The sequence below is a fragment of the Pelobates fuscus genome, chromosome 1, assembly GCF_036172605.1.
Source record: "Pelobates fuscus isolate aPelFus1 chromosome 1, aPelFus1.pri, whole genome shotgun sequence".
In the NCBI taxonomy this organism is placed as follows: Eukaryota; Metazoa; Chordata; class Amphibia; order Anura; family Pelobatidae; genus Pelobates; species Pelobates fuscus.
In genome coordinates, this window is record NC_086317.1 from 210,192,770 (window position 1) to 210,216,082 (window position 23,313).

Sequence of the window (23,313 nt, forward strand, 5' to 3'; positions counted from 1 at the left end):
ACCCTAGTTACATACACAAATGGGAAGCAGACCTGGGGGGGGGGGGCTATAGAGGGAGAGGACTGGGTAGATATATGGGAGGCGACGGCTAAAACGTCGATCTGTGTAATGCAACAAGAACAATCTTACAAAATGCTTATGAGGTGGTACACCACACCTGTTCAGCTGCAAAAAAATGGGGAAAACCTCAACAGACACATGCTGGAAGGGATGCGGAGGTAAAGGTACCTTCCTTCACATGTGGTGGGAATGCCCTGAAGTAACCAATTACTGGAAGAGAATCCAGTCGCTGATGACAGATGTTCTCACACGCCCCATTGACCTAGACCCTTGGGCGATCCTATTGTCCCGACCAACAGACGGCCTCCCTAGGAAAGAACAACAACTGCTGAACAAACTCACCCTGGCAGCAAGGAGAGCCCTTGCACAGGTATGGCTAAAACCCACGGTCCCCACTGACAATGACGTAATAGTTAAAATCAAAGACACATACCTGATGGACAAACTTACAGCCCAAATACGAAACAGAGAAAAAACATTCCAAAAAATCTGGCAACCATGGGAGGCATACGCTTCAGACCACTCAGATTGATCAAGGGATCAGACGAGAGCTGAGACCAGTGCCCGCCGGGCGCCCCGACGACTCATAACCCTATCCCTCTTCCCCCCCTCACTCCATCCCACAGTCCCATCCAAACCCCCCCCCCCTCCTCCCATCTCACCAGATACGCGATACACTAGAACAGACAGACAAACCGACCTTCACGACTACCTGAATGCCAAAGGGAGTCACCCAAAGCAACCCAATTGGGCAATAAAATAAGGTTATCTAGCGCAGAACACTTAAGGCTATGATAGCCCACGATGGCACTTAGACAAACACAAGCACATGACCCGACAGGCGGTCCTCCGGGGATCCACCCCACGTCAGAGACGAACACCACAAACAGGCTGCTGACACCTCCAAGGTGATCGCCCCCTCCGGGGAGACCGCCTGACGAGGACACAGCTGTACATGACCAAAGGGGTTTGACCCACGAGGCGTCCGCTGCCAAGACAGATTGAAGCCAAGCTAGATGCTCTAGCACACACAACCAGTACACACCAAGGAGAACCGCTATGAGTGAGACATACAGGACCACAACAATGTTGACCCTGAAGCGCGGACTCCCGAACCGCACAAAACTTGTAAGGTTTTAATAGAAAAGTTAATTTGCCAAGTATTGCATTGACTGGACTCAATTTATGTTCATGTTCGAACACTGGGCCTGAAGTGCCCTAAAATTTAAAATTTAAAAACAACACCGAACGGCGCTAAGGAAATGATATATGCTGTACACACTTATTTGTTTCTATGTAAAAAGAAATGTACTATATGTCAATGATCGGCCCCTGCGTGGGCCTTCTACTGTTTTAGAGCCGCATTCGGTGTTGACACAAAAATAAAGAATAAAAAAAAAAAAAAAAAAAAAAAAAGAAACATAGCTTTGCCATAAACACAATGCACAAAGGCTACAGGCAGACCCCCATACACACTTCAAGCAGCTACCCCATACACATAGGGTCCCAGACAAAAACGCAAACATGCGCGCGCACACACACACTCTCTCTGTCAGGCACACTCTTAGGCATATACACAGATAAACTGTGCATCAATGTGTATATGTGACAGTGTGCATGTATTGCAACTCTATTTTTTTCATTTTTTTGTTAGTGGGGTCTCATGTTTGAGTTTCGCCTAAGGCCTCATAAAGTCTAGAGCTGCCTCTGGTCTTCCATTTGGTTTACTGGGGATTCTTATAAACCTTCGATTCAGTGAAGCAAGCTCACATTGCTTGAAGGCAGACTATTAAGTAGACTCAAGTAGGAGTTGTAAAACCAGGATTTCATTAGAGTGTGCTTTATATTTTATTTGTGTTTAATCTGCTTTATTAGCCAAGGTTTAAAAAACCTTGATTAATTGGGGAGTGTTCCTTAATTGCCACCTGTGTGGGATTTGTATTCCCATATAAGCACACCCCTGACTCACTGATCTTGGTCACGTTGCTTGAAAGCAGATTATCAAGTAGATTCTTTAACCCCTTAAGGACTGAGCCAAATGTACAGGTCGTGATCAAAACAAAACGTAAACAAAAACTTGAATTTGCGCTATATATCTGTTCAGGCGTAATTCGCCTCTTTCATATTATGTGCACCCACACTTATTATATATCATTTTATTCAGGGGAAACAGGGCTTTCATTTAACATCAAATATTTAGGTATGAAATATAATTTAACATGAATAAAATATTTAAAATAAAATGGGAGAAAATAAAAGGTTTTACATTTTTTTTTAGTTCTACGTGACATTCTAACTGTGAATGTCATAATGCTGTTTGCTTTTACTGCAATAAAATACACATATTTGTATTCAGCGATGTCTCATGTGTAAAACAGTACCCCCTATGTACAGATTTTATGGTGTTTTGGGAAGTTACAGGGTAGAATATAGCAGGTTAAATTTTTCAGTTTTTTCACATTGAAATTTGAGACCGTATGGTAGCCCAGGAATGAGAATTACCCCCATGATGGCATACCATTTGCAAAAGTAGACAACCCAAGGTATTGCAAATGGGGTAGTCTTTTTTAGTAGCCACTTGGTCACAAACAGGCACTCCCACTGCTGGCACTGTCTTGGACAGCTATAACATGGCCCAGGGGGGCCGAAACAGACGGAGGGGGACTCCCTGGGCTCCTAGGTGAGTCCCCACACCGCGATTGCCGGCGTGGGATCGCCAACGACCGGGTTAGATAATAGGACGGCATGGCACGCTCGCCGACCTTAAGGTCGGTTAAAGTAGGAGTTAGAAAACCAGGAGTTGAAACAAACAAGGGGTTTAAACTAACTAGGTAATTGTTTTACTGTTCTGTATCTGGGGAAATGAGTGTTAGCAAGATTGCTGGTTTGACATCTTGTTGCATTTATGCCGAGGGAACAGCCCATCTAGTACGGGTGGGGATGAAAATGTAAGGAAGGCGAGACAGGTTGTGGTGGTAGGGGACTCTCATTTGGAGGGTAGATAGGGCAATCTACTGCTCAACCGGACAGTTTGCTGTCTCCCAGGATCTCGGGTCCGGCATGTTGCTGACAGAGTGGATGGATTATTGGGAGGGGCTGGGGATCACCCAGCAGTCATTGTCCATGTTGGTACCAATGACAAAGTAAGAGGAAGATGGAAGGTCCTAAAGAATGATTAAAGAATGATTACAGGGAATTAGGTAGCAAACTTAAGAAAAGGACCTCCAAGCGGGTGTTCTCTGAGATATTACCTGTGCCACGCGCTACAGTGGAAAGGCAGCAGGAGATTAGAGAGGTCAATGCGTGGCTGGAGTCTTGGTGCAGGAAGGAGGGTTTGGGCTATTAGAGCACTGGATTTTAAACTTGTAGAATGGGGGATAGGGGGGGAAAGAGTCATAGCAATCTACAAAATGAGAATAGGACAGAAAGGAGATGGGCTTTAGCTCAGTATAAGGGGGGTGGAGATGGGAGGAGGAGCAAGCTCAGAACAGAGAAGGTATGTAATGTTGATAATTTACAAAAAGTTCAAGTGACTCATGATAATATTAAATGTATGCTTACTAATGCAAGGAGCCTAAATAAAAAAAATGGGGGGACTAGAGGCAATAGCATTCACTAAACAATATGACATAATAGGCATAACTGAAACATGGTGGGATGAGACACATGACTGGGTAGTTAACTTAAATGGGTACACTATTTGGGAAGGACAGAAAAAAAAGGAAAGGTGGTCGGTTATGTTTGTTTGTCAACCATGAGTTAAAGCTAAATCTTAAGCAAGTGGAATATGATGAGGAAGATGTGGAAGCTTTATGGGTAAATATCTGCTTGGGGTTATATATAAGTTATATATGCAGTGTTAAATATGGAACTGCAGGTCAGCTGATAGAACTTTTCAGAGTACTTCCTGAACATGAAGTAGATATAAAAGAAAAATAATAGTGGTGACGTGCAAGTCACCCAACATCTGTCAGCAAACGTTTCGGGTAGGGCTCGCAGGTCCTACAACATCAGTGAAGGCGGGCCTTGCCCCTTAACGAGTGGTCTCGAAAGCTATTCTGGGATCTCTACTGTAGCGGGTGTTATCCCGGACCTGTGGCTTGGTAGTTAGTGAGATACGGTTCACTCCCCTATGGAGTGTCAGTGTGACGTCTCAGTCCTACAGGTGCAGGCCTAAGGTCTACATCGTCGGTGGGTTTTGTCACTACTAGGCCGGTCTGGGTGTTAGGTCTCAAGCCGAGCAGGGAACCCCTAGTTCGCGTCCCTCGTTATATCGGGCGCCCATCTGTCCAGGTTCTCTGCGTCCGCCTACCCTCTCTGCTGTGTCGCCTCTCCGCTCGCGGGTTCCCCCGGGGAGAAGGGGGGGGGGAGGTGTGCAGTAGGAGAGGGGGGGAAGGGCGTGAGCTAGTTTCCGTACTATGTTGGTTTGCGGTATCTGCCCTGCATGATTGTGCGTTCGTGTTCCGGTTTTGATAGTATTTCGTCAAGTCAGGCTTCTTCAGTCAGTCAACAAGTCTTGGAAGTCTGCTCTGGTCGTTGTCAAGATCCAGTGTGTCCAGATTGTCATATACGCCTGTGTCCTCCCCTCTGCCAGCAGGGAGAGCTCCTCCATCGCCCTTAATTCCTCCATCCGTTGGTACCATGTTTCTAAAGGGGGTGCACATTGCTTTTTCCAGTAAAGAGGGATCAGGCTTTTGGCCACATTAAGTATCCGGATGGTTAAGGATTTTTTTATAGGTCAACGTTTTTGTCATGGTGTGATGGATCAGGAATGTTGCGGGATCTAAGGGTGGTGGGGTACCTGAGAATCTTTTGATGATCTTGTGTATGGCTGTCCAGTATGGTCGGATGATCGGGCATTCCCACCATATGTGGAGGTATGTACCCGTGTGTGTGGTGCATCGCCAACATGTGTCGTCTTTCGTGGGGTCGTATAGGTGTGTTTGGAGTGGTGTGCGGTACCAGAGGGCTAGGATTTTGTATGCAGTTTCTTGCGTCCCACTGGACGGTGCGCAGTGCAGTGAGAGGGTGCAAATTTTGTCCCACTGGTCAGGTGTGAATGTGGTGCCTAAAACCGTTTCCCATTTCCCCATGAAGCTTGGGGCGGCAGCCTCCTCATCCGCATGATCATTTCATAGAGCGCTGATAGGCCTCTAGCCAAAGGGTCCGGATCAATGCATAGCTCTTCAAAAGCTGTGAGTGGTCTGAGGGTGTGCCTGTTTTGAGTAGCTTCCCGTAGGAACCCTGCCAGCTGTCTGTATCTGAATCGCGTCATGAATGAGTGATTGGGGGTTCCCGTCATGGCCTCCAGCGTCCTAGTGTGGCCTTTGTCCATGGTGTGGCATAGCCTCGGTATTTCGTGGCTCAGTAGTAGAGCCAGCGACCTCGGTTCTCTTCCCGGTGGGAAGGCTTGATTGTGGACTAGTGGCAGCATTGGGGATGGTGTGGTGGTGAGCGAGAGTGGCGTTGCCAACGTGTGCCACACCTGCATGGTAGCTTTAATTAGGGGGTGTGGGGCTGCCAGTTGTCTACCCTGTTGGGGGTCCAGCCAGGGGAGGACTGCCATCGGCCTCCCTACTAGCATTGATTCCACATCCTTCCACAGTTTCTGCACCCCTTGTTTGGTCCACTCCAGTATCCTTTGGACATGGGTGGCCCTGTGGTATCTCTTGAAATCTGGCAGGGCCAGACCTCCTTTGGCTTTCGGTAGTGTGAGCACGTCGTGTTTAATTCTCGCCTTTTGTTTCTGCCATGTGAACCTAAGGGCGAGCGATCTGAGGGAGGTGAAGAAGGCCTCCGGGATGGCCTCCGGGATGGCCTGGAACAGGTACAGGACCCTCGGGAGGACATTCATTTTGAGCACACCCACTCTTCCAAACCACGAGAGGCGGACCTGGTCCCAATCTTGTAGATCCTTCTGTATGGTGGTCAGAAGCGGTTGGAAGTTTGCTTCGTATAATCGGGATAGGTCTTTTGTGAGCACCGCGCCAAGATATTTCAGGGAGGTGTCGGACCATCGGAACGGTAGCTCTCGTTGAAGGGCCGCTGCTCTGGGCCCCGGGATGGATACGTTGAGGATCGTGGATTTAGAGAAATTGATTTTAAAGTTTGACAGAGCTCCGTACGATTCAAATTCCTTCATGATCTCGGGCATGGATGTTTCGGGTTCGGTCACAAAAAACAAGAGATTGTCAACGTATGCTGCAACTGAGTGTTTCCCATGTCCTGCCCTCAGCCCAGGGATGTTTGGGTTGTTGCGTACCGAGTTCAGGAACGGCTCCAAGGCCAGCACGAAGAGCAGGGGGGAGAGTGGGCAGCCCTGCCTGGTCCCGTTCCGTATCTGGAAGGGGTCGGTGAAGGCCCCGTTTATGCAGATCCGAGCTGTAGGTTGCGAGTATAGTGCTCTGATCCAGGCCATCATGGATGGTCCCATTCCCAGCGTTTCAAGGATCTGGAACATAAAGTCCCATGCGATCCTGTCGAACACCTTCTCCGCGTCTGTTGAGAGCAGGAGAAGGCCCTCCTGTCTAGTCTTCGCGACGTGTATCAGGGACAGTGCTCTGATCGTGTTGTCCCGTGCCTCCCGTTGTGGGGTGAATCCCACCTGGTCTCCGTGTATCAAGTTCGGAAGATAGGCCTGTATTCGTTGTGCAAGTATCTTAGTGAACAGCTTCAGGTCACAATTGAGAAGTGATATGGGGCGGTAGTTCGCACAGTGTTCAGGATCTTTCCCTTCTTTGGGTATCAAGGCGATGTTAGCCGCCAAGGTCTGCGTCGGGAACTGTTGCCCTTCTCGGATCGCGTTCAGTGCTGTCGTGAGGCGAGGGACGAGAAGCTCCGCGTAGGTCTTGTAGTAGCGTGAGGGCAGGCCATCTGGACCGGGGCTCTTACCCGCCTTGGCCTTTTTGAGGGCCCACGCTACTTCGTGTGTCTCGATTGGTTCATCCAGGTCTGCTCTCGCCTCTAGAGAGATGTGCTTGCGTATTAGCGGTTCTAGGTAGTCTGTTACCCTAGTCTTCCTGTCGGCTCTAGTCTCTTCTCCTCCTTGTGAGTCTAGCGAATATAGGCCAGCGTAGTATGTCCGGATAGCTCTGGCCATCTCGGTCGGCATGCTTTGTAGCTTCCCTGTCCCGGATCCCTGGGATGTAGGCCGCCGCTCTCTTTTTGGCGATCATGCGGGCAAGGAGGGCACCACATTTGTTTGCGTTAGTGTGGAAGAATGCTTTGGTGTGTAGGTAGGCCCTGTTGTGAGTGGTGTTTAGAATGGTGGAAAGTTCCCTCCGGAGTTCAGTCAGTTGTGTCCAGTCTGCTGGTAGGTGGGTTTGCTTGTGCCTATGTTCCAGCTCCTGTATATCCGTTATTAAGGTTTTAAGTTTAGCGGATCTGGCCTTTTTTAACGCGGCACTTTTTGCTATAAAGTGGCCCCTAATCACGCTTTTATGGGCCTCCCAGAGGCAGAGGGGTGTGACCTCAGGCGTATCGTTTTCTGTAAAGTATTGTGTCAGTCGCTCCCTGGCCTCAGTCGTCGTTACTACGTCGTTTAGCATTGATTCATTGAGTCTCCAGTTACTGCAGGTGGGCCTGAAAAGTGGGGAGACTAGTGTCATCGTGATCGGGGCGTGGTCGGTCCACGTCGCCGTCCCGATGTCAGTTCGTCTTACTTCGGTCAGGTAGTAATGCGGGATAAGTAGTCTATTCTGGAGTATGTCCTATGGGGGATGGAGTAAAAAGTGTAGTCACGGTCGTCAGGGTGAAGTGCTCTCCAGCAGTCCACAGTTGCGGAGGACCCCATAGATGTGTCTATGTTCGGCGACAGGGCCACATTCAAGTCGCCTCCCACGACCAGGCAACCCTCCGCAAACCCCTCAATCTTTTTGAGTGTCGTGCGTAGAAATTGGTGTTGGCGTTTGTTGGGGGTATACAGGTTCGCGCACGTGTATGTGCAGTTTGCGATCGTTCCTTTGACGCAAACAAATCGTCCGTGGTCGTCTCGTAGTGTGTCGGTGGGTGCAAAGTGCAGCGATCTGTGAATTAGTATCGCTGTGCCTTTGGATTTCCCTTCAGGGTTATTGCTTAGAAAACACTGTGCGTAGTGTCGGTCCGTCAGTCTGGGCACTTGGCCTTCTTTGAAATGTGTTTCCTGGATAAAAACTACCTGTGACTTCTGGCTATGAAAGTGTCGTAGGGCGTGTGAACGCTTTTCGGGTACATTCATACCTTTAGTTAATGGAGAGAAATTTTATTTTGGCTTGTTTGTGTGTGGTGTGGGACGGCATATTTGGTACGGTTCTAAATGATCAGGGTGTGGTGGGTGGGATTGGTCGGGGTGGATGGAGGCGACTGGCTTTTGCGTGCGCCTCGTGGGCAGGTCACCCCTTGCGGGTTCGTCCCCTGTCCCCGTGGGCTCCGCTGGGAGAGGCAAGCGTCAGCTACAAATAGCAAACTTTACAACAGAATATAACAATAAACCTTGTTGGTATCGAAGCACCAATAAAATGAGAACTAGAAGGATAAGGAGAAAAACACAAAAAGAAAAGACTAGGGTACGGGCTAAGCAGGAGTCGACTGCGCCGCATCTGTCGGCACCGCCGAGTCCCCTCGCCAACTTCTATGTGCCCCTGTCTATTGGGAGCGCGGCCTTGTGACCTCTACCCCACTTCCCCCCCCCCCCCTTCCAAGGGCCAAGTGTGGTGTAACTCTCTCCTGTCTGGGTCTCCTATGTCCCCCGGCCCCCCTCCTCCCTGGAGCTATCTGGTCAGTACGGGCGGTGTCGGCAGCTACCTGGCCCAGCTCCAGCCCTCCCCCTCCCACTTGGGTGCATGTCCGTGAGCAAACCCCTGGAGTCGGTCATGTCCTACCTGATACACCTCTGCTACCCAACCCCCCCCTTTGTGAGGCAGTGTGTATCTATGTGCTAACTTGCAGGCTGGTGTGGTTGCTGTATGTACCTGGTTGGCCTCATTTTGTCCCTTACGTACTCCCACCCCTACCCTAGCATTCGTGCTTCCCCGTTGAGGTCGCCCTGTAAGGTGGGGGAGCTCGGTTGGGGATCTGGCTGTGTTTCCTAGCTAGGGCTACTCGGGCTATCTTTCCGGGATTGCCTTCCCACGTGCCCACTGGCTCTTTCTCCTAGCGGCCCAATACGTGGTCCCAATCTTCCCCTTCATCACTCCCCCCCTCCCCCCGGATCCCCCACCCAAGCAAGTGTTCAGTAGACATTAAGTCCCCAGTGTGTCTTTTGTGCTTCTTCAGGGTGAGCAATCAGATTGTCCCGAATAACCTTTTCAGGGTAACCCCCCCTCCCCTGGTACGTGGAGTGCAAGGTAGTGTAGCGGTGCATTATGTGGCCTATGTGTATAGTGTCTCAATGCATAGTTACGAGTTCAGTGCGCTGCTCCCGGCTTGTTGGTTCGTCTCGAAAGTCCACTAGCGCGTTGCTCCAGCCGGTCTCACAGTCTCTAATCTCGTCTGGTTTCTGCGCTGTAATGGTAGAGATACTCCTTGCTGCACGGGTGGGCTGTTGTAAAAATCCAGCGGGTCTGGCCAAGACATGTGGAGGGGAGGTAGGTGTAGTTCCTCTGACAGCTCTTGTAGGTCCTGTGGGGTGCGGATCAGCCTAGGGCCTTGCTGGGTGGTGGCTATCAGGCCTGTAGGGAAGGTCCAGCGGTATCGGATTTTCTGGGACACAAGCAACCTGGTGAGTGGTTTCAGTGCTCTGCGATAACCCAAGGTGGCTGGGCATAGGTCTGGGTATAGTTGTAGTTGTTGGCCTTCGAAGTCGATGTCACCTCTTGTGCGCTCTGCATGCAGGATATCTTCTTTCAGGGAATAAAGTGCAAGGCAGCAGATCACATCTCTAGGCGGTGCTTCTGGTGGACCCCTGGGTCTCAAAGCCCTGTGTGCTCTGATGAAGTCTATGGGAGTCTCTTTGGGGCGACTCAGGAGCTTGTTGAATATGGCCGTGAGTGTACCTTTAAGAAGAGCAGGTGAGTCTTCTTCTGGCAGGCCCCTTATTCGTAGGTTTTGTCTGCGGCCTCTGTTATCCAGATCTTCTATATGTCTGGCCATTGCTTGCATTTGGGTGTTCTGTTTAGATTGGATCACAGCATGGGCTGCTTGTGCTGCAGTGAGGGAGTCATGGTCTGCTTCTATCTGGGCCATGCGGTCTGCTATGCCCTGGATATCAGCTCTCATCAGCTGTATGTCTGCCCTGATGGAGGACTGCAGGGCTGAGGTGGCCTGGGTAAGGTCTGCCCGTGTGGGTAGTGCTTGCAGGAGGGCTAGCCAGTCCGGTGGTGGGGTTTCCCTGGCTTCATCACGGCCTGGGGAGAGGGAGTGTGGCGTAGAGGCCTCTGATGGAGTGTAGGCCTCGGACGGCGCCTGGGATGGCGGATCCGGCGCTGCGGCCAAGAACTGCCGCATGGAAGCGGTCTGGCTCACCTGGCGGGTCCCCGTTGGTCTGGGGGTGTTCCCCGCCTTGGTGTGCTTCCCCATTCCCGTGGCTGGTAATTTGTGCGTGGTAGAGTGGGGCCGGAGGAGCTCAGTCTCTATGCGGCCATTTCGTTCCGCCGCACCGTGTCAGACTTTGGGGAATTAGGTTTTTAAACTTGTTAAATGACACCTTCATGTCACAACTTGTACAAGCACCAACTAGAATGGACGCTTGTCTGGACCTGGTTCTAACAAACAACGTTGATCTTTTGACCAACATTAAGTAGGTGAGCACTTGGGAAATAGTGATCACAATATAGTGTCCTTTGAAATAAACTCAAAAAAACAAAAGCACATGGGGTATACTAAAACATATAAATTTGAAAAAGGCAAATTTGTATAAGTTAAGGGCAGCTTTACAATATGTTGACTGGCATAAACGTTTTAGTGAAAATAAAACCGAGGATAAATGGAACATCTTACAACAAATATTAGAAAGGTACATTTCTCAGTATGTACCATTGGGTAATAAATATAAAAGAAACAAATTGAAAAAAAATGTGGCTTAGTAGAGAAGTAAAACAAAAGATTAAAAATAAGGAGGTGGTCAGCTCACACCCAGACCCACTCCCGCATGGGGTGTCCTTCCTATACTCCATGCTACAATCAGAAACCCCTTCTGAGACGCCCCTATTCATGGGAAAATAGGAGGCCGCCCTCGGCAACACGCTTACTGACGTAGAATGGGAATCCATCTGCTACCTCACACACCACTGCTCCACACACAGTAAAACACATTTTTGAAACTGCCAACACACTGGTATAAGACACCACATCTCCTCCACCACGTAAACCCAGACCACTCCAGGCTATGCTGGAGATGCGAGCGAGAGGAAGGCACTATAAAACACATTTGGTGGGATTGCACGATGATCCAGCCATACTGGAAGAGGATACACAAAATGCTAGAGAAATTCACGGACGCGCCCTCCCCCCTGGAACCGGCAGCGATGCTCCTGCACCACACAACAGTTCCCCACTCTAGGTACAAAAAGTCCATGACTATTAGAATACTTAATGTGGCCAAACGAGTGCTCCCCCAATTTTGGAAACAAACCGTGACACCCCCGCTCTTGACCTGGTTTGGCCAAATGGAGGAACTCCGGACAATAGAGGAGCTGACCATGACGGCCAATAACACCACTACGACCTACATGAGCATATGGACGCACTGGATCCTAGAGACAGCAAAGGAGGGATTCCAACTAGAACTCAGAACCGACCCTGACGATCACCACAACACAGACAGATAGGACTCAGAACACACACACACACCAGACGACAGAAGAAGACCGACAGACGACAGGGACAGAACCCCCCTCTCTAACAACCTGAGTTATACCACTGCCCGAACCCACTATACCGCACCCACCGCGACAAGGGATAGCCGTACCCTGAACGGAAACACTCATAGATCTGCACGAACTCCCCCGATCAGTCGGGGATAACGCCTCTAGGACACACCTGACGAACGAACAAGATAACTTTAGACGGGCCCGGATGAGACACGACTAAAGTCGCAACCACCCACTCAGCAAGGTGGAATCTCATGCCCACAACACCAACATAACCCTACATAAACATATGAAATACTACAGTAACGGTGGGGGAAAACACGAACTCAACAAGGGCAATACCACATGACGCAAGACAAAGGGCCCTATGGGAGGTCAGAAGAGAGGCTTACGAGCCCAGACGCACACACAGCACGAACCTCTAATACACTGAATGAACCGAATGATAGCGTGAGAACACCGACATACAAACGACACTTATATAAGTTAGCTGAGACATAGCGAACGCACCAAGGTTCTTGAATAGATGAATGACACGAACAACGGTGCTCACATCACAAATACCGACACAGTGTAAAATGCTAACTAACCTAGACTAAAAACGGTTTCAGTACATGTGGTTCATCCCGTTTATAATATGCATGAAAACCTGTATTATATGATGAACATAACACCAGAGCATGAGGACCTGCGAGTCTGTTCACGCTGTGGGCCTGCGTGCCCGACCTGTTATTCTTTACCATAACATATCTTGGAGACCTGCGAGTCTCATTGCTCCTTGATACTAACGCAACGAATAAATAAAAATTATATTCACAAAAAAAAAAAAAAAAGGACTTTGAAAGCATTTAAATCTGACAAATCAGAGGCATCCTATAAAAGATATAAGGAAACCAATAATGTGTGCAAAACGGTGATTAGATTCGCTAAACTTCAAAATAAATAAAAAATTACAGCCAAAGAGAGCAAAAGCATTTAAGTACATCAATTCTAAAAAAAAAAAAAATAATGGGGGCGTGGCCAACCTAGCAACTGAACAGACGTCTAAGAGAGGAGCTCCGCAAAAACGGCAAAAAAAGTGACCTTACAGCAACAATCTCGCTCCCAAACTTTGTCACCCCACGGCCCCACACCCAGAGCCGACCATGGGGCGAAAAAATAAAAAAAACAAACAGCCAGAGACCTCGAAAATACCAGACATTAGGCTTTCGTTTGCGAGGCCGACTCCGCGCGCGCCAGCTAAGATGGCGCCGGAGGCTCAGAGCGATGAAGAGGCCTCAATGGAATCTAGGGACGAGCAGGAGGAAAGGGCCTCCACATCGGAAAGCAGCATGCACTCGGAATCAGAGGCAGAGGGGGACTCACTACCGGCGACACGGGGGGATATCAGAAACCTCCTACAAGACTTCAGGAAGGTGTGGAAAGCAGACCTCAAAGAAGCCCAAGCGGATCTGGGTAAGCTCACAACCAGAGTAACTGATCTTGAGTCAAGGGAGGCGGCACGAGACACTCGAACCCAGGCCACCCACGATCAGCTTGAGAAAATGACCACCCAGATCCAGAAACTTACCCGAATGGTGACCGTGCAGGAGTCCAGGCACAGGCGCCGCAATGTCCGAGTCAGAGGGGTTCCTGAGCATGTCGGGGGACCAGAGCTACTACCCTTCCTGCAGCGAATGATAACAGCCATGGGCCTAAAGAGAGGGGAGAACAACCAGCTGCTGGTGTCGGCGTTCAGGATACGCAAATCGGCATCGGCTCCCACGGAGGCACCACGAGACCTCATAGCAGTAACATCTGACGTGGCTGCAAGGTCTGCTATTATGACATACTCCAGAGACACCGGCAACATAAACTTCGAGGGCAACTCGATTACGATATACGCAGACCTACCATTCGCAGTACTGACAGAGAAAAGGAAGCTGGCCCCAATTGCAAAACGCCTGCGAGATGCAAGAATTAAATACCGATGGGGGATGGACGGAACACTAGAGGTCCCAGGCGACAAGGTGGTGAATACGCTGGATTCCACAGGTGACCCAGAAGCCTTCCTCCAGAGCCTGCACCAACCAAGGCCACCACAGCAGATCACACAGCTAATGGAATCAAGCGATCGGGGCAATTCTGGAGCCTCTGCCCAAAGTCTGCGAAAACAGACACCAGGAGAACATAACCAACGCAGGAGAGGGGAGATAAAGCGCCTAGCTCCGATATAGGGGACTTTGCTCACCTTACCTACCTTATAATGACAAGTAGCTTTACAGCGCACTCAGTCCTACACATAGGGCCCATAGCCTGCACTTAACTCACACACGACCAACACCAGCACACATACTGCACAGAGGTCTGTCCCTCCTGATGATCCCGACGAAATTAGCGTCACCTTACCAAGTTATATAAAGTTTACTGAAATGCCATGATGTATATATGTTTGTTCAACGTTATGATCTATGTGATGCATTGAATGCCGTAACCCATACGAGAAGGCACAACAGTGTCGTGATATTGAGAATCATATATTGGAAAAGTGTTTTATTGTATATAAAACTCCAATAAAATATAAATAAAAAAAAAAAAAAAAAAAAAATAATGAACAAAAAAAATGAAAGTGTAGGTACACTAGAAATTGGAATAGGGGTGTTAGTTAATGAAGACCAGGAAAAGGCAGACATTTTAAATAACTATTTCTTCTCCGTATATATTAAGGAAGAAACCATGGCAATAGATGTGCAAATGATTGCTGCTAAAAACTTGCAGAAAAATTTTAATTGGTTAACTCAATACAAGGTGCTGCAGCAACTAAAGAAAGTTCATATAAACAAAGCTCCAGGGCCTGACGGTATTCATCCACGACTACTTAAGGAACTAAGTGTAGGAATAGGTGAACCTCTGTTTTTAATCTTTCAAGATGCTTTTCTTTCAGGAAATGTTCCGGAGGATTGGAGGAAGGCAGATATCCTTCCTATATTCAAAAAGGGTTTAAAATCCTTCCTGAAATTATAGACCTGTGAGCTAAACTTCTGTGGCTGGGAAAATATTTGAAAGGTTATTAAGGCATAATATTCAAGAATTCCTTGAGAAGAACATGGTTATCAGTAAAAATCAGCATGGTTTTATGAAGCACACATCATGTCAAACTAACTTGATTGTATTCTGCGAAGAAGTAAGTAGAAGTATAGATTAGGGTGTTGCAGTGGATGTGATCTATTTGGATTTTACCAAGGCATTTAATACAGTTCCGAACAACAGATTAGTGTTCAAACTCAAAGAAATCGGTATAAATGAAAATTCTTGTTTTTGGGTAGAGCATTGGCTTAAAAATAGAGTAGAAAGAGTTGCCATTAATGGTAAATTTTCAAACTGGGCAGAGGTGGCAAATGGTATCCCTCAGGGTTCTGTTCTGGGACCCCTTCTATTTAACACGTTTATAAATGCTCTTGAATAAAAGCATTGAAAGACATGTTTCAGTGTTTGCAGATGACACAAAACTCTATAAAGTAATACAATGTAAGCAAGATATTACTTTGCTGCAGAGGGATTTATATAGACTGGGGACTGGGTACTCAAATGGCAGATGAAATTTAATGTTGAAAAATGCAAAGTTATGCACTTGGGCGTAAAGAATGCACAAGCAACGTATACTCTTAAAGGGAAACTCCAGTGCCAGAAAAACGATTCGTTTTTCTGGCACTGGAGGGTCCCTCTCCCTCCCACCCACTAATCTCCGGTTACTGAAGGGGTGAAAACCCCTTCAGTGACTTACCTGGGACAGCGGCGATGTCCCTCGCCGCTGTCTCCGCGACGCTCCTCCTAGTGATTACGTCGGCCGGTGGGCGAGACTAATCTCGCTCACCGGCCGAGGAGACCTAATGCGCATGCGCGGAAATTCCGCGCATGCGCATTACGTCTCCCCATAGGAAAGCATTGAAAAATCATTTCAATGCTTTCTTATGGGGTTTTGAGCGACGCTGGAGGTCCTCACACAGCGTGAGGACGTCCAGCGACGCTCTAGCACAGGAAACCTGTGCTAGAACCCAGGAAGTGACCTCTAGTGGCTGTCTAATAGACAGCCACTAGAGGTGGAGTTAACCCTGCAATGTAAATATTGCAGTTTATGAAAAACTGCAATAATTACACTTGCAGGGTTAAGGGTAGTGGGAGTTGGCACCCAGACCACTCCAATGAGCAGAAGTGGTCTGGGTGCCTGGAGTGTTCCTTTAATGAAGCGAATTAGGGATAACAACACACAAAAAGGACTTGGGAGTTGTTATAGACAACAAACTATGCAACAATGTGCAATGTCAATCAGCAGTGGCTAAGGCCAGTAAGGTATTGTCATGCATGAAAAAGGGCATTCATTCTCCGGATGAGAATATCATTTTTCCTCTATATAAATCACTGGTAAGACCACATCTTGAATATGCTGTGCAATTTTGGGCACCTGTTCTAAAGAAGGATATCATGGCACTAGAAAAAGTGCAGAGGCGGGCTACAAAATTAATAAGAAAGGAATGGAACATATCAGCTATGAAGAAAGGTTAACAAATTTAAACCTCTAGTTTAGAAAAACGTTGAGGGGATATGATAACATTATATAAATATATCCAATGCCAATACAATCCATTGTGTGGAAATCTATTCACAAACCGGACATTACATAGGACACAAGGTCATGCGTTTAGACTGGAGGAAAGATGATTTCGTCTAAGGCAAAGAAAAGGGTTTTTTTACTGTAAAGATGTGGAATTCTCTGAATGAAGAAGTGGTTTTATCAGAGTCCATACAGATATTCAAACAGCAACTAGATGTATACTTGCAAAAACAGAATATTTAAGGATATTTTTTCAATCTAGGGTAATAGCTTCTTGATCCAAGGAATAATCGGACTGCCATTCCGGGGAAAAGAAGGATTTTTTTTCCTAGTTTGTTGCAAAATTGGTGCTTCAAACTGTTTTTTTTTTGGCCTTCTTTTGGATCAACAGCAAAAAACAAATGTGAGGAAGGCTGAACTTGATTGACGCAAGTCTCTTTTCAGCTATTTAACTATGTAAAACCCCATTTTTAAAATTAACTAATTTAGCCTCATTTTATGCATTACATCCACCTGTTACATGGAGCTTGGGAGCCCTGACAATTGTGAGGTTTATGGCTGGGAAGCCTCACCATTGTAACGCAACACATGACACAGGGCTTCTGTGACTGGCTGCTTACTCTATACATGGTGTTCGTATCTGCTTGTGGGTTTTCACTCTCCATTTTTCGATTATTTTCTTTCATTTCATGTACGTATAAGTGATAAAGATTGTATTTATTTATTAATGGGACATTCCTACACACTAAAGCACTTTAGCTTGGTGGAAGTGTTTGGGAGTAAACTGCATGCACCTTTTGTCCTAATTCATAAAAGTGTTTACGAACCGTCACTTTTATGAATTTATTTGTAACAATTTAGAAATACCCCCAGGCAGTCAAGATGACAGCCTGGAGGCCTTCCTAATTTAACAAACGTTCAAGCAGGAGCAAAGAGCTTTCATAGGAAGGCATTAGTCATTACTTCCTTATGAGAATAATTCTATTGGGCAATTGTCAAATTTGATTGATGCAATCACTGCACATGCACCAGTTTTCTCCAGACAAGAAGGGGAGACTATCACTACTGATGGTCTCCACAGGGCACAGCAGAGCTGCGGTCAGAGATAATCCACCATTAGATACAAATAGTATGTAATATATTGTTTTTTCATGGGGGAGGGGACAACCACTAATACAGTTGTTCCCAACCTTTTTTTACTTGTGTACCTCTTGGTCACCCATTTCCATAAATTGTACCCCTCATATTAGAAAAATGTTTGTAAATAATACAGTTGCTGCCGTTTCAACATGTATACATTTTTATTTGTCCCATCTCCCATTTTTCTCTGCATTCGGCTCTCCCTGCTTCTCCAGGATCCCCTTGTGTCTCCTCTGCCCCAGGCATATTAGTATATACAGTGCAGATACATAGACACATGCTAATACAGAGATACAAATACTGACACACACACAAAACACAGATACAAACACATACAGACCCACACATGCAAATACACAGACACACATCAGCAAACACTGTTTATCTGCAAGTGTGGCAGTGTGTATATCTAGATGCGTGGCAGTATTTGCTGATGTGTTTCTGTGTATCTGATTCTGCGATAGTGTTTGTATCTGTGTAACTGCATGTGTGTCAGAGCAATAGCCAGAACTACTTGTTGTAGAAGCTTTGGACAGGTGATCTTAGAATGGAGAGAGAGCAGATAAGGTATTTACATAAAATTAAGCCAGCAAAGTGTTGGCGATTTAACCTGTTATGGAAAGCAAGTCTCTGCTTCCAAAAAAGGAGTATGCAGGAGAGGTGTCTTATTGCATGTGCAACATCCACTGAAAAATGACTAATTGCTCTCAGCTGGAGACAGGGATAATAGAAACTAAAATATGAACTTTCAAATAAGCCCTCTAGTCGGGCGGAGCCAGACCTCGGAGCTGCACAGACGTGCATGCCACGAGCTCCTGCCGAGCGGGCGGAATTCGAGGCGAAATCAATGGCTACTGAACCCACAGCACAACCAGGGTGCTCTACCCACACTGAGGGTGCACCGCTGAACAAAATGATGCTTTACAGATGCCCGCCGGAACCGGGTAGCCGGCACGCCGTGTGCGGCCTAATGGCGATGGAGCTGGGGGGAGGCGGCCACTCTCCCCAGGGCCAGACCCAACAATCAACGCTGATGGTCTCCTATCCCCCCCCCCCCCCTTTGGACCGGTGGGGGTTATCCCGGTCCGCACTGGAAGCCCAGCTCCCACCCGACCGCCACCGCATACCATGCATAGCGGACACGTGAAAAAAGAAAAGACAAAAAGCCAGTGGCCTGGGGCAACCAGCCTGTAAGTGTGTCCGGGGAATCCAAAAATGGGGTAACCCTTACATACGTATAGAGAGAAAAAACAGGAAGGAAGATCTACAGAGAGATGGGGAAACTCCTCATCCCTACACCAGATCAACCAAAAGAGGAAACCCCATACTAGATGTAATGCTAAAACTTAACCTTTATTAGTAATAAAATAAAACAATGTAAACACTATAGAGAAAATAATAAAGAAAACAAATGAAAATAAGGAGTGGCACCACAATAACTGTGGGTGTGGACAATAACAATAGTAAAATTGTCGTTCTTCAAAACCACCTCAAGGTAGAGATCTAATGTCAAAACTAGTCACTAGATGGGGAAGGAAAAGGCAGAGAACAAGAGTAATACTCTAGGTGACTATGATGCTCCTATATGGGAAGGAATGCTAGAAGGCTAGAGGTTACAAAATAAGCAAGCAACAAAGTTGCACAAATATCAAAGTGCGCTATGTTAAAAAGTAAGTGAACCAAAGCCTTCTAACCGGAGCCTAAACTAGGCTAAAAAAACACCAACCTAAACTTGTGACTCTAAAGTTCCCTCCTAATAAACCACCAAAATCCCAAAGCTAGTTCACTCAATCTAGATGGACTAAAATCTCAAAGTGTGGAGCCACTCCTGACTAAACTACCTAACGCGCGTTTTAGCGCTTCTAAATGCGCCTTTAAAGTTCTGTCCCCCTGACGGCTCTTTTATATGTATCGAGCTGGCAAAATAAAGAAGGAGTGGAGGACCCATTCACGCCGAAAACCGGCGTTCAAATCAGTACCGCCTCTCTGTGTGAGTCACACGTGGCAGAGCCCAGACCACACAAGATGGCGGAGGCCCCTATACAGACATCTCAAAACCCCAGCCAAACGCATGGGACAAACCTCAACTACTTTGACTCCAGGCTGGAGGCAATCTTCCAAGCCTTCTGGGACAAGCTGCAGGCAAGTACCACCATCACCCACCCCACACGAGGTTTGAAGAGAGGCCCACTGGGGATGGCGAGAAAACTTTCCACGGGTGGGACACTCACTCAGGCGACACAATATGCCATCCACCGTAGCTCTAGGCCGGGAACACATAGACCACAAAAGCAGAAGATTCCTTGCCGCAAGTGGCGCCAAACACCCAGGAGACCCGGTCACACCACCTCTAGAAAGGATCCTGTCATAAGCCCTCAAGTCTGCAATTTCATCAGGTGGGCCCAAAACAAGGCCTGGGGCTGGACAGCGACCAAACCAGGCCCTACCCAGCAATATATCAGGACTACACTCACTTGTTTCCAAGTCTTGGCGTGGGCTGAGCGAGAGCTACTGGGACTAGGACTGACAACATGTTGCCTGCCATAGAGACACCCTACCGACAAGATCCTGACTTAATATTGAGACTCTCGTTTCCCATCCTCGGGCATAAGCTGAAGCAGGCTCGCTACCTACGGCAGTGTCACCATCATGGGACTAACCATGAATAGCAGCTGTTAATGAGGGGACCTCTATACCTAACCCATACATATCAGCCTACTCGTACCACCTATAAGCTTGCACACTGCGGCTGTTTGATCTTTATGTTTTATCGTTTTGTATTTTCTATGCTTTCTAGGTGCATCACATATTCTAATGCTGTATAGATACAAAGCCAGTGGTCTTTACCTTCACAAAATTTACTCATGTCTAGAAAAAACCTTTCAATAACTATCCAAGGCTCAGGGTTTAGACAAATATGCAATCTTGAGTATATCTCTACATAATTCCATGCCCATCTCTATATATGCTTAGAAAGTAAGCAGCTCATTAGTGTGAAGGATTTCATGCAAACATGCAAACCATAACCGAGCTGAACGTTACTATGCACCGTACCTTAAAAGCGCCACTCTTGATCTCTTGACAAACATGTGCGCAGTTAGGCTGATATGCCTACCATGTAAATCTTAGCTAGTTAGGCAAAGCCTAATCGTTTTTAATCACCACTATGCACGTTGGAAGCATGGTAGGATTCCTGCCTTAAGCTCGTCGACCCCATCGTGACCAACACAATAGACGTGCAACGCTAACCTGTACTTAATATGTTTATAAACTTAAAAATGTTTCTATCTTGTTCTACCTAAAAAATGTGCTGTCTATCTTTGCCATGACCAAGTATGCAGTTGAAATGCCTGAAACCGCTGTTGTGGCGCTACAGGCTGCTCTGTTATGGCATCCAATGCACAAGAAAAATAAAGAATTAAAAAAAGAGAAAACAAAAGAAGCCCTCTAGTCACCATAAAAACTAAAATGGAATTTATGGTGCCAGGAGTTACCTGGTGCTGGCTTACCTTTAAGGGTTAAACCGTTCACAATTGGTTAACCCCAAGATCTTCTCTCCAGCTCGGTTTAGCGCTGTCCCTGTCCTGCATCTCGCGCTGCCTCCATAGGGGTGCTGCTGATTGTCTGAGAGCGTCAGGTGATGCTCTAAGCCAGTCAATAGCTCCCCAACATACATGTTTCTCAAGTCATTTTGTGAATCCACACAGCCAATGGAAGTGGGAGGCATATTGTCTAAAAAAGCCTAACTGATAGTCTAGACTGGGGAAAAGGGGGAGTGTTTGCAAAGACTACAGACAAGATCTGTAGCTTTTTTATGCTGTTTTTAGATATACTCCCAAAGAAAACAAGCATAAGTCAATACCTGCATGTTTTCATTGGGGGTGGAGTGTGTTCCTTTAAACATTAGTTGGACTGCCAGTCTGTACCCATGGCAGCCTTAAATGTTCCCATAACTTCTAGGATGTAAAAGTTATACTCTACCTTTCAGGTCATCATGAATTCAATAGATCACATCTGACAAAGGGCAATGCCAACATTTAATAGGAGAATACAGGAAAGGGACTCACCTCTTTGCAGGTTTAGTTTCCACCTCTTCCTCTAACCACTCTGCCATCTCCCACACGTTAGCCTGTCCCCATCGTTCTTCTGTAGAAGGTGGAGATTTTCTGAAAAGCAAAGACATAGTCAGAAGGGGTAGAAGGAAACATCAACGAGAAAACATTTCTATTTCATATTTCCTATTTCAGTATTATAATGGATATTGTGTAAATAGTAGGGATGTATTATGAAAGAAATTCTGGTAGATCTACTGAATTACTTGGATGTGTTGTGCTCAGGTAGGTTTTCTGTTGTTGGATTCGGAGTTCCTGGTCTTCTGGATTTTGAGGTGCTGTGGGCAACAGGTGACCGCTCTCCACTAAGACGATCCTGCAAGAGACTCTCTCTATTCAGATTAATCTCTGAATATGGACATCCCACAGCTCTATGACAAAGATGGAAAAAAACAAGTGGTTATTGTCATAACAATGCATAAACCGGCCAGCTATGTGACATCAAAGCCAAACATACGTATAGTGTGTCCCATATCTTGGTCCCCTCACATGGCCAATTCCTTTGCAGCCAGCAATGGGACAGCCCTGCCCTGGCACTGAAGTGGTGTCTGTGATACCTAATAAAAAGAAAAGTAAAAGGCAAGTATTCCTTGGGTTGGAACATATAGTTACACTTTCTAGATTTAGTGCACCTAAACCCTTCTCACACTTATTAAAATGAAAAAAATATTTTACACATGAGCTAGGGAGAGACAGCTGTTAAAGTGGACCTGTCATACCTAAAATTACTTTACAAAGAACAAATTCTTGAGGAAGTATATAGTTAGTTTTTTTACCATTAATTGATTGGTACAGGGTTAGAGAATAGATATATAGTACAAATATAAAAGCCACATGCACACATGGCAGCTGTCCAAAATGATGTGGATGCATTCCACAGCTGTACAGTACACTCACACACCATTAAAAGTGGGATGCCGTGTGTTCATTTCAGCCAGGTTCATCACAGGACTGATCGATTATCTTTTTGTCTATACATCTATGCAATCTTTACATAAATTGACTTTTCCAGCAGATTAAAGAATTAGATCCATACCCACCTGAATGTGATATTTACGTCCGTACAATCTGTGATTGATAGGATCACTTTAAGTTACCTGCATATGGCCCTCAAACTCCCCAAGACAGCCAGAGAACTACAACATGGATCATTTGCTCACATTAAGATTTTTCTCTCACCTGGAGGTAACTGGAGAGGGTGTCCAGTTTTTGCACACCACCCCACAGGGTGAATATCAGGGCTGTCAGCATCCACCCAGTAATCATACAGCGAGTTCCATCCATCAAAGTGCAGCTAAAAGGAAGCACAGAGGTGTTAGTATATGAAATGCTGCATTGTCCCAATATAGGCATTTGTATAACTGATAGAAATGGCAGCACATTCCACCTCACCATGCTCTAGGTTAGCCATTTCATTTTTATCACTCTTTAACATTGTACAAAATAACCAACCAGCATTACAAATGCTACAATGCCCCCGAGTCACCTGTATGCGGTTCTCTTCTCTTTGTATAATACTGCAAACTCTGATTAGCATAGGATTTCTTCGGTCCACTGCCTCTAATTTCATTTGAGGCTGGAAACCATGTGGTGGGCGCTAGTAAAAAGGAAAGGAGAGTCTGAG

At 46.7% G+C, this 23,313-nt stretch overlaps 2 protein-coding genes across 5 annotated transcripts in view; one reads left to right on the forward strand and one right to left on the reverse strand.

Moving 5' to 3' along the window:
- The window catches only part of EPB41 (erythrocyte membrane protein band 4.1), a 403,184-nt gene that overhangs the window by 197,996 nt on the left and 181,875 nt on the right, over window positions 1-23,313 (forward strand). The window lies entirely within an intron of this gene.
- The window catches only part of LOC134610845 (lethal(3)malignant brain tumor-like protein 3), a 54,259-nt gene that overhangs the window by 8,341 nt on the left and 22,605 nt on the right, over window positions 1-23,313 (reverse strand). For all 4 annotated transcript variants that reach the window (XM_063454125.1, XM_063454144.1, XM_063454116.1 and 1 more), the window contains 5 exons: window positions 23,176-23,286; window positions 22,869-22,983; window positions 22,147-22,246; window positions 21,896-22,060; window positions 21,645-21,743 (listed from right to left, as the gene is read on the reverse strand). In XM_063454125.1, the coding sequence (XP_063310195.1) occupies window positions 21,645-21,743; window positions 21,896-22,060; window positions 22,147-22,246; window positions 22,869-22,983; window positions 23,176-23,286 (590 nt within the window). The remainder of the gene's footprint in view (window positions 1-21,644; window positions 21,744-21,895; window positions 22,061-22,146; window positions 22,247-22,868; window positions 22,984-23,175; window positions 23,287-23,313) is intronic.